The 17,368-nt window shown below is 41.2% G+C and overlaps 1 protein-coding gene across 2 annotated transcripts in view; it reads left to right on the forward strand.

The window, feature by feature from the left end:
- The window catches only part of LOC115370095 (calpain-3), a 48,754-nt gene extending 37,681 nt beyond the window's left edge, over positions 1-11,073 (forward strand). For both annotated transcript variants that reach the window (XM_030066936.1, XM_030066935.1), the window contains 11 exons: positions 126-283; positions 393-598; positions 2,181-2,226; positions 3,303-3,377; positions 4,175-4,235; positions 4,955-5,019; positions 6,434-6,502; positions 7,006-7,084; positions 7,708-7,824; positions 9,804-9,862; positions 10,703-11,073. In XM_030066936.1, coding sequence (XP_029922796.1) covers positions 126-283; positions 393-598; positions 2,181-2,226; positions 3,303-3,377; positions 4,175-4,235; positions 4,955-5,019; positions 6,434-6,502; positions 7,006-7,084; positions 7,708-7,824; positions 9,804-9,862; positions 10,703-10,729 — 962 coding nt within the window. In that variant the 3' untranslated portion in view covers positions 10,730-11,073. The remainder of the gene's footprint in view (positions 1-125; positions 284-392; positions 599-2,180; positions 2,227-3,302; positions 3,378-4,174; positions 4,236-4,954; positions 5,020-6,433; positions 6,503-7,005; positions 7,085-7,707; positions 7,825-9,803; positions 9,863-10,702) is intronic.
- Positions 11,074-17,368: the final 6,295 nt, after the last annotated feature.

Raw genomic sequence — 17,368 nt, forward strand, 5'->3', positions numbered from 1 at the left:
TACAGCAAAGGATGTGAAGACTTTTAGGAAACGAATGTAGGCAATGAAAAATATAAGTAAGCATGAGAATACAAAGTGAATGTGTGTGTGTGTGTGTGTGTGTGTGTGTGTGTGTGTGTGTCCAGGTTGGTTCTGGCAGAATCCTCAGTTCTTCTTCCCGCTGTCAAAGGAGGACGACAAGTCGGAGGACTCTGAGAGGAGCTGCTCCTTCCTGGTGGCTCTGATGCAGAAACACCACAGACGCAGGGGAATAGACCTGGCTATTGCCCTGCACATATACCCGGTACACACACACACACACACATACACACCTGCAGACACACCAGCAGACACACACGTGCGCATGCATGTGTGTATTTAAACGTGTGTGTGTGTGCGTGCTGTGTCTGCAGGCCCCTCCTGACCTGCAGCACCTGACCTCCTCACACATGAGCTCGCTGCGGCCCGTCCTCTGCTCCGCCTACACGACACGGCGTGAGGTGGTGCTCCGTAGCCGCCTGCCGCCCGGCCGCTACATCATCATCCCATCCACGTACGAGCCCAATCAGGAGGGAGCGTTCCTCGTCAGGGTGCTGACAGAGAAGGGCAACGCTGCCGTGTGAGTGACGCTGCGTGGAGGAAAATTTGCTTTGCTGTACTGAAGTGATGTCTTCAGATTGCTTCATTAATAAAACCCAAAGTATGAATTTTATGAGGATATGAACAGAGATGAGTAAGATAATCTCTCTAAAGCATCTCAGTGAAGATGGATCAGACAGTTTTACCTGATAAATGACTCATCAAATGATTCATCCATTATCAAAAATGTAAAGGTTTTTCAGTCAATTGACTATTTTTTTTCAGCACTGTGGGGGAGAGTGGGGTAAGTAGTGCCAATTTTTACTTAAAGTGCCTTTAAAGCGAGGGGGTTACAGTAATGCCTCCAACTAAAATATGCACATATAGTTTAGGTTGTTGTGCATCCCTGGGAACAATCACTTTGGATCTTATATAAACTGTTTGAGAAATATAGCTTTCGAAAAAAAAGTGGTTTTGTGGCACAACTTGCCCCCGGTGCGGGGTAAATTGTGCCATTAGAGAGAATGCACTGGGGTAAATTGTGCCATTGATAACTGAAGTAAAACAGATCAGTTTAACCTCACAAATGATAATGCTATATAAAAGCAAAGCAAATTCAATACAAAATTATTTATTTAACATTTATTTATTATTTTAACAAGATCACAGGCCACTTTTCTATAACGAGGCCTAGCGCCACATGAACACATACCCAGAACAAAATAAAAATTCCAAAATGAGCACCTGCAAATCATCTTCATCTGAATCTGAATAGTTTTAATGATCAAAGGTAAGAAGACAATGTACAATAACAATAAAATACAATAAAGTAATATATAGTATATAATCACAAGTTGTGCCACTGGCACAACTTACCCCAGGCCCTTTGGCACAAATTACCCCAAGCCCACCATTTTGAAAAAAAATGCATCCCCCAGCTGTTTTGAGCTAACATCATGCTAACTGTATAGACTCATGGTGTAGCTTACTAAAGTACTAAAACCTGTGTGAACTGTTTTCAAAGTTTTCTATAATTGTTCAAACACAGCAATCAAAAAACCTTGATCATGGAAATTTTACTTTGGAGGGCAAAAAAATGTTTTTTGAACTGAAATGTGCTTTCCTCTCAAGCCATGTGTCTCCCTTCTTTGCAGGATGAGTGAAATGCATGCCTCTTCAAAAATATGTGGTCACATGACCAACTTCTTCTATGGTTTTCTAGATAACAGGGGTGGCACTACTTGCCCCTTGGCACAAATTACCCCACTCTCCCCTACCTATTATAGTATAATAATAATAGTAAAAAAAGAATTTATATAGCGCTCATAGAGCTTTGCAAGAAAAGAAAAAACATAAAGCATACAGAGATAAAGGAAGCACTAAAACATGCAAAGTTGTGCTAAAAGTCGAAAATAAAAGTAAAATATTAGGAGTCAGAGTTGTGGGGGAAGCTTAAAGTGATAAAAATGATACCACCAATGGTGCATTATTGATATAGCGTTTATAACAGAATTCACTGATAGAAGAAGAAGAAATAACACAGACAGATTCTCTAGTTTTGGACACTTCTGAAATTAATTTGCTGTCATTAAGGCATAAAATGTTTTCTTTTTTTCTTTCAGACCCGCTGACAAACCCGGGATACAAGACGTGTCTTTGTTAAAGGAGGTAGGAGACGCTCAAAGCCATCAAATGCCATATTTCATATTAGTTTACTACAAAATAAAAGCACTCCTCTGCTCAGGATGGCTGCTCAGGTGAATTCATGTCCAGCTGAAGTGGATCCAGATTGAATCTCTGGTGTGTTACATCAGGTAGCTACACAACGAAGCAAAAGACATATTTATTGACATGAAAATGTCAGGGATTATTGCTTCACATGTTATTTACATCATTTTTTGATGTGATTTTACACTGAAGAGTCTCAGCCAGGCAGTGTGAACACCTCATGCTGACATCTCTCAGTATACACATCTCTCTGTGCTTCAGGGAGTGAATTTGTGATTTTTTTTTTATTGAATACATATTAAAGGAAAAAAAAAAAATCAGACAATACACGTAACCATGATATCAACATCATCACACTCTTGCGAATAAGCATCATAAGGAGCTTCATCTCTGGTGAACCTGTTGTTAAGCCTAAAGCTCTTGGTTATTATTGCAATGTTGAGCTTTACCTGACAGTCCCTCAGTGTCTCCGCACTGAGATGCTGAGACAGTGAGACAGTGAGACACAGAGATGCTGTGTCTCACTGTCTGTGTCTCTGTGTCTCAGTGTACATCTATACTCTAGAGTGCGCATTGGGACGCATGTTTTTGTCCAAACCTAACCCGAACCCGAGATTTTGCTTGAACTCCATCGCTGGGTTACATTTACCGCCTGAAATAGCCTGCGTGTTGCCTTCAGCGTCATCACGTAAAATCCAGTGTGTTTACCTCCATGTTGAGTCCAAAGGCGACTGATGCAGCAAGAGGCGCCCAGTCAGAAACAGGTTCTGTACATACACAACAGATGTTTGTGAAAAATGGACATTCAGACATTCAGAAGTTTGATTCTGAAGTGTCTCTTCAAGACGCTTCAGAAACGGACCAATCTGAATCTGAGAGTACCACCTGGTGGACTAGGTAGGATCGCCCACCTGGTGCTGTTTCTTTAAGGATGTGTGTGTGTGTGTGTGTGTGTGTGTGTGTGTGTGTGTGTGTGTGTTTTTGTGTTTCTGAACTTTGTGTCCTCCCCCCCGCAGCCTTCGTATCCACACCTGGCTGCTCTTCCTAACCTGAAGTCCACACACCGTCTGTTCAACAAGCACTGCGGCCAGGTGAGCCCTGCCAGGACGAGGCTGCACACACACTGCCTCTGACAGCCTCTGCAAATCTTCCCTAAGCTTTGTTTTAACCTTTTCAAACCTGGATCCATGTCCAATTCCTCGTGTTTACATGTCTGTGAAATACTTGTGAAATGCTTTAAAGTATTTAACCCTTTCAAACCTGACTAAATTAGCTCAACTTTGTTCAAACATGGCAGGGAGCGGAAGAAATTTGCAAGAAAATGAGGAAAAGGTTACAAGAAATGCCATGGAAATATAATTTTAACAAAAAAAAAAGTAATTGAGAAAAGAAGAAATTGGAGAAAGAAAAAACAAGAGAGAGAGAAAGTTATTGGAAAATGATCAAAATTTTAGGGAAAAATGTCCCAAACGGGACATTTTATTTTCGTTTTTGGCTACTTTTTACTAATTTCTTGGTAAGTTTCAGATCATTTCTTGTTAAATGTCTCACTGGCTTTCTCCTGTGTTTTTGATAGAAATCAACTGAATCTGCTTGGGTTTCAAAGGGTTAACCTGAGATGGGTGGGGTCTGCAGTAAAGGAAAATAGCGTGAGATGAAATAGAAATATTGGGCAATTCCAAGAAATCGTTTGAACGTCATTTTGCAGACGAGCTGGCACCGACTCTGTCTGATGTGGTAAACCCCACCCACCTGGGACTAAAAGCAGGTTAAAACAAATGCTTGTAATTATAGTTAAACACTGAAGGAGCTGTGTGAGTGCAGGGGGTGTGGCGGTGACAGTGTGTGGTGTGTTTTCTACGTGTTTCCTGTGTTTCCTCTTCAACAGAGTGGAGTCTGCAAGCCCGTTCACCTGCACAGCCTGCTATCCGAGGCCATGCAGGGAGGAGGTCAGTGCAAACTCCACACTTTAATAAAACACCGAAAAACTCAACATTTTATTGAAGTTTTAGAAGTTTAAGTGGATCAGGACCCACTGAGCTCTGCTGCCGCTCTCCAACCCAACCAGTCCAACCTAATTAATTAGCAATGAATTAATTAATTTAAAAAACTTACGAACAGCGGCACACATTAAATATGTGAGCGGCTTTCCCTGAAAAATTTACGACTGGGGGCTGAACGATGTGGTAAAACAAATAAAAATCAGATTGCTATTAAGACTTTGAGACCTGGGAGTCTTTTTGACAATTTTCTTGTAATTTTTATTTTATTTTATTTTATTTCATTTCATTTCATTTCTTAAACAAATGTGGTAATTTTCAGGTAATGGACTTTATTACTTTTTACTTTTTACTTGTCATTTTTTTTTACTAATTATTTGCTAATTCTAATTCTAATAAAATCTAGGTTATATTATTATTTATAGTATTTACAGTCAGTAAATCAGCCAGTTAGTGAATACTCTTTCTTTTGTCTTATCAGAAAAAAAAAATATATAACCAATAAATTAGTTTCCCACCATCAAATCCTCAGCGGCTCAGCGGCTCGCTGATGTTCACCTCCTGCAGGGTGCAGAGCTCTGACTGTTGGCAGATGTTTGAGGAGTGTGTGTGTGTGTGTGTGTGTGTGTGTGTCGGTGCAGCTCTGATCATCTGCTTGTGTTCTTCAGTTCTGGCAGGCAGTGAGAAGATGCTGAGTCTGGAGCAGTGCAAGAGCTTGGTGGTCCTCATGGATGTATCCTTGGAAAACTGATGTTATTATATCTGGAAGAAAAAAAGGGTTTGCATGGAGGCAGAGTGTGTTGAGTATCGGTGTCAGCAGCAGATGTTCTGACGCTGTTTCACTGAGCTGAAAGGACAGCAGCATAATTACTGCAGCTGAACCTGAATATTTGACTATTCACATTCATTCGTTGGGTAGGTATTCGATTTGTTTTCAATTTTGGATAACAGATATGTAACCTGCAATTGGAGCAAACACAGCCACAAAAGGATGCAAAATAAAAAAAAAGAGTGAGCTGCACAGTGAACGAGGTAAGAAAGCGACGTAGTGACCCAGTGGTACGAGAAGAGAGAGAGAGGATGAGCGCTGTGTGGTAGAGCGAGGTAGACAGTGAAGCTCAGAAAACGGTGTTCAGGACATAATAACCACTGTGAACAGACAGCAGCATGGTGGAGGCTCCTGTTTTGTGTCGGAAAGCAATCCAACAGATTTCCGGAAATGGAGTGTGTGAGCCGGCAGAGCAGGAGTAGGGAACTGCTCTCATATTGAAGGCCGTTTCAGTTTTAGAACATAGATATCAATATTTATTAATATTTTAATACTAATAATAGGAATTTAATGGTTAATTTAACATATTTTTTATTGATCAAACTTCACATTGACTTTAATGTGATGGCTGGAGCTGCCTCTCTTTGGTCAGGCGTCTGATGTCAGGTGGCAGTCATGATGGTGATGATGATGATGATGATGATGATGATGATGATGATGATGATGATGATGATGCTATGCCCAGCTTGTTTTCCAGGTTTGGGGCATTTAGTCTAGGTTGACCCAAACAGAGATTTAAACTTTAGCGCCTGTCTCCTCAGAATGGGAAAATCCTCAGGGCGTTGTTTAATCGCAGGCCAGAGAGAAAAACTAGAAGTTTCTTGCGGTGCCATGCATGTGTGTTTATTGTGACCTTGACGCTGACGCTGGGTTCAGACAGGAAGTGCTGTGAAGTGCCACCCACTTCCTGTCAGTGTTAACCAATCAGGCTGCCCACAGCAGGGCGCTCTGTGTTCTCCAAGACGGGCATACAGCCAGGAGGGATAAACTAGAAGGACGCGTTCGCTGCTATTTTATGTTATTTTCTTTTCTGAGTTGCTTTTTCTGTATTGATGATTTGCCTTGCAGGCCGGACCAAATCGTCTGCAGTCGAGGCTGCCAGGCTTTTCGGCAGTGATTTGGTTTATTGTCATTATACTAATGTGGTTTCAGAATGGATGTGGTAATGGTTTGTTCAAGTTAAATGTTGCATCTAGCACCTTTAAACGGCAGTGACAGCAGCAGCTCAGGGTTTGCAGCGGTGCCTTTGAGCGGCCGCTGGGCTCTGTGTGAGTGTTCAGCGTTTGGTTTGTTTCCTTGACCTCGGCGTTTTGTCCAGAGCCAAGGCCTCGCTCAGCTCAGCTGGCAGGAGTTCAAAGGCCTGTGGGACAAGATCAGGAGGTGGACGGTAAGCTTATCAACAGAACAACACCACAACAAGGCTGCCAACACAACAACAGCACCACAAACGTCAGGGCGAAGTTTACACGTCACACGGTCAGGGCCAGCACCCACACCCTGTCTCACATCGGGTAAAACCTGTAGTCTGGATTGGAAACTAGAACCTGGGAATATTGACCGTGCTGCCATGATTTTATAATAACTGGCATTAATTAATGGTAAATTGAGAGTTTGTCAAACTTTAGTTAATAGTTAACAAACAGTTAACAAACAATGAAATGATAATTAATGTTTACTCAATACACAGTAAACTACTTGTTAAGAGTTTATTGTTGTATACATTATAACATTTCAAACCCTATATTAAGTATTTGTTAATGAATACCAAATGATTTGTAAATCTTTAAGAAATGAGCTGTAAAACATGTATAAACATTACATAGATAGATGGAGACTATAACACTTTGTTACTATGTTTATCCCCCTCTGCCGTCTCTCCTCTCTCCTCAGGACATCTTCCTGGTGTATGACAAGAATAAATCAAAGCGCCTGGAGTATCGGGAGGTCGGTCCCGCTCTGGCGGCAGCAGGTAGGCCTGAGGGCACACAGCTCAAATAAATACCCCAGCTTTTACTTTTGGCTTCCAGTTTCCACGTCCTCTGGTTCTGTACCAGTCTGATCAGACATGAAGCAAAACCACCCTGACCAGCAGGGGGAGCCAAAACACTTCTCCTCACATTCACCTGCCTCTCCAGATTTCTGTGTAAAAGTCTAACTCAGGATAAGAGACAAGTGTGTGATTTAAAATGTATTTAGAGTAAAACAAAAACTCAGTTTTCAGAAACCAGAACCGTTTTCCATGTGGTTTCCACGTGTTTTTTCTCCATATGATTCTAAAAGGACGAGCGCACAGAGCTCAAACGAGATTCTTTTTAAGTGGAAAAATGAGAAATGTCTGTTCACTGGGAGTGGAAACACAGTTTTCCATTTTCTGAGGCTAAATCTGTTCTCTGGAGCGGATGAACTCTCAGATGGAGTCAATTACAATACTGTAGCAAAAACACACCGGAGGAAAAGTACAAACATTTGCTTAAAAATAAAATAGTGAAAATACACACACGCAAAAAAAACTACAGTACAAAAAAGCACAAAAAACAGTTTCTTCCACCTTCTCTGTTACAAACATGCACCCGCTGTTCTTGTTTGCTTCAGGCATCGTCGTGGACGATTTTATAATGCAGCTGATCGGCCTGAGATACACGGAGCCAGACCTGACCATCAGCTACCCCGGCTTCCTGTACCTGCTGATGAAACTGGACACCATGATCCGTAATGGAGGGGGGGACTGGGAGGGAGGGAGAGGGGGATGAGACTGAATGAGATGAAAGATGAACACTGTCTTCTTGCCGTATTAAGAGATAAGATAAGACTGAACTTTACCGATCCTCTAGAGGGAATGCAGGTACAGAAGAGGCAGTAAAAAGGTAATAAAACAGCACAGGTGATATGAGGTAACATGAACAAATATAAAAGCTCTACATCTCTGTCACGGCAGAGGTAGCTGATAATGTGAATCTATTTTCTTTTTATTATTCTGTTTAACTTTTATTACACCAGGAAAGTCCCACTGAGATTTTTTTTTTACAAGGTAGACTTGGGCCAATATGGCATAAAAGAACATTGCATAATCATAATAACAATAAGGAATAAAGAAGACTACTGCAGGAAATGGAAGAATGAGATGACGACATCCCCTCGCTACATTTTTGGAAATGGACACTTGTTGGGGCATCTGCATCATAATTACTTTAATTTAAAGGAATATTCCAACATTTTGGGCCGACTTCCCCAGACTGAGACCAGATGTTGGACACCATTTTCACCTCTGGACGTCCTGTGGTTCAGTTCCTATGGGTAGCATTTCCTGTTAGCTTAGCATAATGACTTGAAGTCTATGGGAATCCTTAGCCTAGCTCTGTCAAAGTGAAGAAATAAACCCCTGGACGTACAGAGGTGAAAATGCTATCCAACATCTGGTCTCGGTCTGGGGAAGTCAGGAAAAGGGGATTTTGCCAAAAATGTTGCAGTATTCTTTTAATACCTTAAAACAAGCCATAAACAAATTTCAGAAAATATTCTTCGCTGTTCATAAGTGCAGTTGATTGTATTGATATAACTGATATTTTTGATTTTTATTTCCTTGGACTATAAACATGGATGGATTCACTGACACTGAATGAGAGATATCAAACACTTATTTTGCGTCTAGGAGGCTTACGTGAACCTTTTTCACCAGCCGGAAGCTCCTGTTTACAGTAAATCCACGTGACTTGAATGCAACAAAAGGCCAGAGAGGGTAGAACAAGAAGAAAGGAAGTGAGGAAAGGAGGAGAAACGGAGGGGAAAGGGTGAGGGAGATGAGAGAGAGGAGTCGTGGGAAAAGATGAGAGGAGATAGGAGAGTCTTATCATTTCCTTTCCTGTCTCCTCCTCCCCAAGACAGAGATGGAGGGAGCAGAGAGAGAAAGAGGGAGAGAGGTTTTTGGTTTTTCATGTGGAAATGGGAGCAGAGCAGAGAGTTTGGGGGTGATATGAGGCTGGTGAAGCGATGTTTGATGTTGAGTCTTGGAGCACGAGGGGAGAAGAAACGCCTAGAAAGAATGCAGAGCAGGGAGTGTTGTCTTTGCACAGGGTTTATCTGGCTAAGAGGATAAAACGACATGGCAACAGATTGTTGTTGCAGCGTACGAGGCGAGATCGAACACGCTTGTGTTTGAACATGTCGCCAAGGTCAAAATGCATCTCATCCCCGTTGAGTGAAAAAAGCTCATAAACTCTGATGTTAGAGATTATTTCAACTTCTTACCATACTTCAAGGGTTACATGCTCATCTGTAGGTGGAGGAAAATTTTACAGCTGCTGGGTTCAGGAGAAAAATCCAATAGCAAAACTAGGAGATGCATGGTCATCAGGCTGCAGACAGAGCTTTTTGGAGAGAGCAAAGTGTTTTATACAGCAGCAGCGATTTGCCAAAGTGTTTCTAGTTTGTTGAGGCGGTGCCTCGGCACCAGACAGGTGGGGTTTGCCGTGCAGGGCAGCACAGTGAGCAGCAGCGGCTTTACCAAATCACTGGAACACATTTCAAACTCAGTTTAGTCCATGTTTCCACCCCGCCACACTCTGAACTGTCCCAAAGCAGCAAGCCCTGCCCACCTGGTGCTCCAGTTAGCTTAAAACAATCATCCACAATTGCTTCAAATGTCCGCCTGATTGTGAATCACAGCGTTGTGTTTGTGTGTCGTTTTCCAGGCAAGTTTCAGGCGTACGACATGGTGGGGATGGGCTCCATAACCATCAGCTACAAACAGGTGAACACCAAACCTCCTCCTGTCTTTGTCTAATAACAGCAACACACAGTGCTAGTTTTAATTTTAGGATATGATTTAATTTAATTGTTTTGATGTTGCTGTGGATAAAAGAGATGGAATAGAGTAAAGTATGTAAGAAGATACTGTGCTGGGGGAAGTTGAAATTTGTTTAAATAAAAGTATCTTGAGTGCATCATTTGCTCAGTTTACAGAAAAACAGGCGTGTTTGTAGCTTGCATGTGCAAAACCACATGACATAATAAAACGGCTGTTCATTTAGTATCATTGTGTGGTAATGTTAAGTGGAGGTCATACAAAACTACAAAAATTTAAATTATAGTCCTGAAAATGTTTCAGTGTTTCAAAGTTTTGAAATTAAATTTGCCTGCTGTCACTAATTTGGACAGCAGAATTTCATCTCACCAAAACAAAATGTCGTCATATCCTCATGATGTGGTTCCACCTGCAGACGATTAGCCAGCAGTGCACATAAATACCCATTAGAGAGCAGCGAGAGCCCGCTGTGGAAACTACTGCAGCTGGCACTAAATGGAAAAAAATGTGGGAAAAAACAAATGTAAAAAATAATAATCAAATTAAATAAAAATAAAACAAAACAAAACAAATTAAATTAAAAGTAAAACAAAAACAAATGTAAAAAATAATAATCAAATTAAATAAAAATAAAACAAAACAAAACAAATTAAATTAAAAGTAAAACAAAAACAAAATAAAATTTAATTTAATTTAATTAAAAAAGTAAAACAATAAAATGAAATAAAATTTCAATTACTTATGAAATTATTTATTGTTTATTTTGTTCTCTGTGCTTGATTCCAGTGGCTCCACATGACCTTGTTCAGCTGATGGGACCTGATCACACAGCCCGGTGGTTTCTGCCACGTCCAGTCTGCTTTATCTGATCACTAACTGTTGTTGCTGGTGTGTGACTAACATGTAGCGCTTAGTTTCAGTGTAACAATAGAAATGTGCAGTGTAGTTGAGGGGTGAAAGCGTTGTTTTGTAACAGCTGTGATGAATAACCACAATTTTTACAATACAGTCTTTGTAACAATCATGCACATTGTAATTTTTTTTCCTTCTGATGTATTCTGTCATGATTCAGTCAAACATGTGGGGTCAAACCTGCGTCAGAGTGAGATTTAAATGGATCAATGAGAGAAAAAATAAAAGTGTTAGTTTGTTTCAGCCCCCTGGCGAGCTGAGTCGGCATCTCCTTCCCGCTTTCCTTGCGGCGTTCCCACTTGACTTCGCAAATTTATTCACTTAGGCTTCATGAGAGCTCACACGGATGCGTGTGTGTGTGTGTGTGTGTGTGTGTGTGTGTGAGTGAGTTTGTAGCGGGAACAAACTGTGTGAGGGTCCGGCTGTTTCTGCACCGAGACAGATTCCTGTGTGCTGTCAGATAAAGACAGCTGGTCCAGCTCTCCCTCGTGCTGCCTTCAGGGACTCTGGAAACGACACGCATCAGGCTTCTCTCACCCCAAAATGATTCCACTAACCTCCACGGAGGCCTTTTTTTTTTTTTTTTTTTAAACTGAAAATTCAATTTAAATCTATCAATAATTAAATCAATAATGAAATGTAGCCACAGGGTTTTCTAAGCCAAATCAGCGCCATCACATTTCAGAGTGAGCTGTCCCACTTTTTCAGTCGCACACAGAATTTTTTTTTTTTTTGTTTTGGCACAAAGCAAAATAATAAATGTGCTATCGTTCTTCGGTGTAAGATATCTGCATGTTTTTGTCTGATTTGATTAGAAAAACACTTTGGAGATTTCAGAATGATATCGTGTGTGTGTGTGTGTCGAATGTATTGAGATTTTACCAAAATATGCTGCACAGTTTGAAATCGCAAAAAATGTCAGCCCACAAGCATGCATGAGACTGATGTGGCCCCAAAATGACTCCACTAAGTTCCACTCAAAATGAAATTTAAATCAATCAATAATTAAATCAATAATTGAATGTACTATTTTATTTTTGGAATATCAGATAGAAACAAATTATTTCCATTTATATTTCATAACAGTAATTTGAAGTTGCTGTTTTTTAATAACAGACTCTATTTTTTAACAACACATGACAACTGACGTCTGTGAAAAGTTGAGGGAATAAAGCCTGGAAACAGTGTTATCATGAAATGTAAAATCAACCAATACAACACTGGCATTGTAGAATCAGTGCCTCCTATAAATGAAATCATACAAATAGCAGCTGATGTTTCAATTAAATACACCACCATATTGGAACTGGTAATCACTCATAATTGTTTATGGGTTTAATGGGTTCAGTTTGAGTGGAAAGTAGCAGAAATTTAAAACGACTTATACGTGAAACCGTGAAGTAAGAGTTAAATGAAATACAACTTGTGTTTCTTTGATTAATACTGAAATCAATTAAGTGTGTTTGGAGGGGAAAAAGAGAATATTATTTCTGATAGGACCACACCCGCCAAGCAGACAGGAAGTGGATATCACTTCATACCAGTGGTGCATCTCGTGTTGAGGTATCTTTGGCACTGCCAAGGGCTGAGGGGACGTTAATGAGGGACTGTGAAGCAGCTAATGAGAGGCAGCAGGGAAGGTGTGGAGGTATGGGTGCTGTGCAGGGACACACAGAGCAGGGCGACAGGGCTGACAAGACAGTGTAGAAGGCTCTTAGTGCTGTTGTTGTCATCACTGCTACTATCTGGCACTCTGTTTCCTGTTGTCAAGTCCTTAAGTTTAGAGAAAAGAAACATTAAACTGTGCTGTGTCCCTGCTCAGTGAAGCGTTTGCTCTGGGCTCATCTCTGCCGTGTCCTCCACCACTGTGGATATTTTGAGAAATGACCCCGTGTTCTCTGCTTTGACGTTTGGTATGTGTAAATATCCGTCTTCCAGCATCATTCTTTAAAGTCAGACACACACATACCGCTGTTGTGTGTGTGTGTGTGTGTGTGCATGGCAGAGAGCCATTCAATTTCCTGTTGCTGTGCTGTTGTTCAAGTCGACTGCGAGCGGAGCAGCAGAGGCGTACAGGAGCACAGCAGCACCTTTAGCACATGAAAGACAGCGGGCAAACACCGAGCCACACCCTGCCGCTCTGTGCTGCTCTGCGCCGCGCCCTGTCTGCCAGGACAGAGCTCACTTTAAAACACACAGCATCAGAAGCGAGACCTCCTGCTCCTTGTCTCCCTGACAGCGAGACCAGACGCTGCCCTGACCGTGTCCTCTTAGGCCATGTCCATCTGTCCACATGAAAATGGTGTTTTTGGTCACCAAAAACACAACTTTTGGAAAAAAAAAAAGTTGGAAAACTGTCTGATGGTTGTATGGATATGAGAAAACAACAGAATTTAATGCCGTTGATGTCACTGGGACAGCACTGCAGTTATTTTCAACAATTAGTCCTCACTTGTGAGTTATAGGAGGACCTAAACCTCCTACTCTCTCCGTATAAACAAGTCGGCCTTGTTTTTAAGTTAGCAATCAATTAAAAGATTTCCTTGAGACGAATGACATCCTATCAAGACACCAATCTGGCTTTAGAAAAAAGCACAGCACTATCTCTGCAGCTCTGAAGGTCTTAAATGACATGGAGGCGCTTGATCTAAAGAAAGTGTGTGTAGCCTTATTTTTAGACTTATCGAAGGCATTCGACACAGTGGATCACAATATCCTGGTTGACACTTTATACAAAATTGGTCTATCGGAGCATACAGTTTCCTGGTTCAGAAATTACCTATCAGATAGATCCCAGTGTGTTCAGATGGCTGGGTCCTCATCGGAATTCTTAGTGGTCTCGAAGGGGGTACCCCAAGGTTCAGTGTTGGGACCTATTCTTTTTTCTATCTACATGAATGACCTTTGTAATGACCTGTCTGACACCCTGTATCATTTTTATGCTGACGACACGATTATTTATTGTTTCGCACCATGTGCTGTCCAAGCCTTCGCTATCTTACAGTCTGCCTTCGACAAAGTCCAGTCTCGCCTGCATAGCTTAAAGCTGGTGTTGAATGTCGATAAGACAAAGGCAATGATGTTCTCCAGAGCTCCTGTCCCTTTACATAATCTCCCTGCCTTAACTTGTCAGGGAACAGCCATTGAGCTGGTTTCATCATATAAGTATTTGGGCTTCCATATTGATCAACACCTTTCCTTTAAATTACATATATTAACTCTTGTATCCAAACTCAGGATAAAACTGGGTTTTTATTATAGGCACAGATCTTGTTTCTCCCATAGAGCTAGGAAATATCTTGTGTCGGCAACTTTTCTCCCATTGCTCGACTATGGTGACATATTGTACATGCATGCTTCAGCTACCTGTTTACACTCTCTGGACACTGTGTACCACTGTGCACTGAGGTTTGTCACTGGTTGTAAACATCTGACCCATCATTGCCGTCTGTACCAAAAAGCAGAATGGTCTTCCTTGTCCAATAGAAGATATACACATTGGATGACTTTTATTTACAAGGCCCTCCTTGGTGTGGTACCTTCCTACCTAGGAAACTATTTAATTCGGAAACAGGGACATTATACTCTACGAGCATCCGATTATATCAAACTCAAGGTCCCCCGAGTGTTCACAGAGATGGGTAAAAGAGCATTTCGATATGCTGCTCCATTTGCATGGAATTCTTTGCAGACTGCCTTAAAATTGCCTGAACTGATACCATTGGAAAGTTTTGTGAAAATCCTCAAGGATAAGGAACTTGATAGCATACGGGACTGCCACTGCTTTTAAACTATGATATCTGATCTGATTCTACTTGATTTTACCTGTGTGTACGATTTTGTCTGAATGATTGTAATTGTGTAAGCAGCTGCTTCTTGGCCAGGTCGCTTTTGTAAAAGAGATTCTTTATCTCAACAAGCTTATCTGGTTAAATAAAGGTCTAATAAAAAAAAAAAATAAATAAAAATTTATCTTTCAACTTGAGTTTTCTGTACAGATTTAAACGTTGTTTGTTTCTTTATTCAATTTGTTTTTGTTGTAACCATGTACAAATTATATTCATCTCAGGCACCGTTTACATGACAACAGTTCTGATGAAAATGGAAAACTTATTCCTTTACGTTTTTAAAAAGTTCCATGTTTATACAATAATGCTTTGAGAACGATCCTCGTACACACGGATCCGCAAAAACAACTGAAAACGCTGTAGTGTGCATGCCAGACCAGTAGGTGGCAGTGTAACTTTGCAATGTAACACCACACAGTAGCACCGTGCACAGGCGTACAAACGCTTTTGCGGCGCGGCGTTGTTGTTGTCTTCCTGTTTGCACATGGCTGAAAACGTCATAGTCACGCGTGAAGTGGGGCCGTGTCGTCATCGTTTTCACAAGAATTTCATTTTGCCAGTTTACATGCACTGCAAAAACGCCAAATCTTACCAAGATTATTTGTCTTATTTCAAGTCAAAATGTCTTATTTCTAGTCAAAATATCTCATTACACTTAAAATAAGACATGATCACCTCAGAAGTAACTTGTTTTTAGACCATTTTCACTTGTTTCAAGTGAAAATTCACTTGAAACAAGTAAAAATTTGCTTGTTTCATTGGCAAAATTTGCCAGTGGAAAAAGTGAAAATTCACTTGAAATAAGTGAAAATTAGCTAGAAACAAGAAACAAATTTTGCCAATGAAACAAGCAAATTTTCACTTGTTTCAAGCAAATTTTCACTTGAAACAAGAGACAATTGTCTAAAAACAAGTTACTTCTGAGGTGATCATGTCTTATTTTAAGTGTAATGAGATATTTTGACTAGGAATAAGACATTTTGACTAGAAATAAGACAAATAATCTTGGTAAAATTTTGAGTTTTTGCAGTGCGGCGGCGGGGAGAGCGGCGTTATCAAAAAATTCCACTCTGGAACCCGGTTTCAAAAGTTTGGGTTTTCAAGCACCTAAAACGCAGTTGTCGTGTAAATGAAAGGCCAAACTGCAACAAAAGTTTACCGTTCTTTGTGAAACCCTCAAACCTAGAGGAACCTTTCCATGTGCAGTCCCTGGGCAATGTGAGAATGTATGCATTCTAGTGTGTATACAGATATTGTTGAAAATGCTTTTTGTTTTTCAAAGCTTTCCAAAAAATCCATTTTCATGTGGACATGGCCATAGCTGGCAGCTACGGGCTGTTACACTTTCCCCAGTGTGCTTGGTGTGTTTGGTCCCATCATTCCAACACACCAATACTCCGAAAAATGTCCACTCTGTAAATTTGGTTAAGTTTAGGCAGAGGTTCCCTCAAATTAAAGGAATACTCCAATGTTTTGGGGCAAATTCCCTTTTCCCGACCTCCCCAGACTGAGACCAGATGTTGGACACCATTTCCACCTCTGGACGTCCAGTGGTTCAGTTCTTATAGGTAGCATTTCCTGTTAGCTTAGCATAAAGACTTGAAGTCTATGGGAGTCGTTAGCCTGGCTCCGTCAAAGTGATTCCCAGTGGTCATAACTATAAAAACTACAGAGTCAAATCAAGTTTTATCTTGAAAATTTGGTGCAATGGGATTTTTGTCTTCTGTTTCCCACTGAAGTCGGTTTAGATCAGCCATGCCCAGTATTCCGACTTGGAATTCTGTCTGTTCTGTTGCACTTTACCAACTTGGAGGCTGTTTTCTTTCCCAACTATTTTTCTAATAACTTTTCTCCAAGAGCAATGAAATGCAAAATTAAAAATGAAAATATATAGACATATAAATATTTTATATGTCTTTTAAAATAAAACTAGACCCTGTGTGCGGGGCCGGTTCCTGCTAACGAGGGTCGGGTCTGACTGTGGCTGTGAGTCGAGCGGCTGCAGGTCTGACTGCAGTGACAGCTCTCAGATCAGTTAGCAAGAGAGCTGCAACACATGACGACATCAGAGCTGAACCTCGGGTCCGCCTCTACTGTCTCCATGCCACGCCGTGCCGCCGTGACACTAATTGACTACGACAGCCTGAGCGTGACCTACTTCTTCTGTAGGTGGCTCCTGCAGGCCGACCCCCAGTATCAAACTTTAATGGCTAACACCCGAGTTGATGCTGCTGTCCCTCTGGTGTCTGCATGCTCTTGTCGTCACTAAGAACTCGTTTTCCTGCCAGTAGATCAAAACAATGGTGTGCTCAGCAAAGCTTGAGTCTACATGGTCCTCACCACTGGCCTGACAAACTGTGTGCTAAGCTACGTGTTCTGTCAGCTGAGTCTAAATGGTCCTCACATCAATCAGTTTTGCGTAATTCACCTTTAATCTGTTATTTCAGAATGCCTGGGTTGTGTCTGCTCTGCACAGACAGTTTTATGTTCCTGATATGAAACATGATCTGATAACACCTCCATGAGCCGCAGCTGAAGGTTTAGGCTAACCCTAACTGTAAAGTCATGTTTGATTTAGACGGTCCCTCAAACGCTCTGCCCTCCATTAGTGTTTTGAAAACCCAGTGCAAACCCCATGCCTGTTCACACTCGTTCACACTTGTTGTGCGTGCAGCGTTGCTGTCAGACAGCC

This window comes from Myripristis murdjan, chromosome 13, assembly GCF_902150065.1.
Source record: "Myripristis murdjan chromosome 13, fMyrMur1.1, whole genome shotgun sequence".
NCBI lineage: Eukaryota > Metazoa > Chordata > Actinopteri > Holocentriformes > Holocentridae > Myripristis > Myripristis murdjan.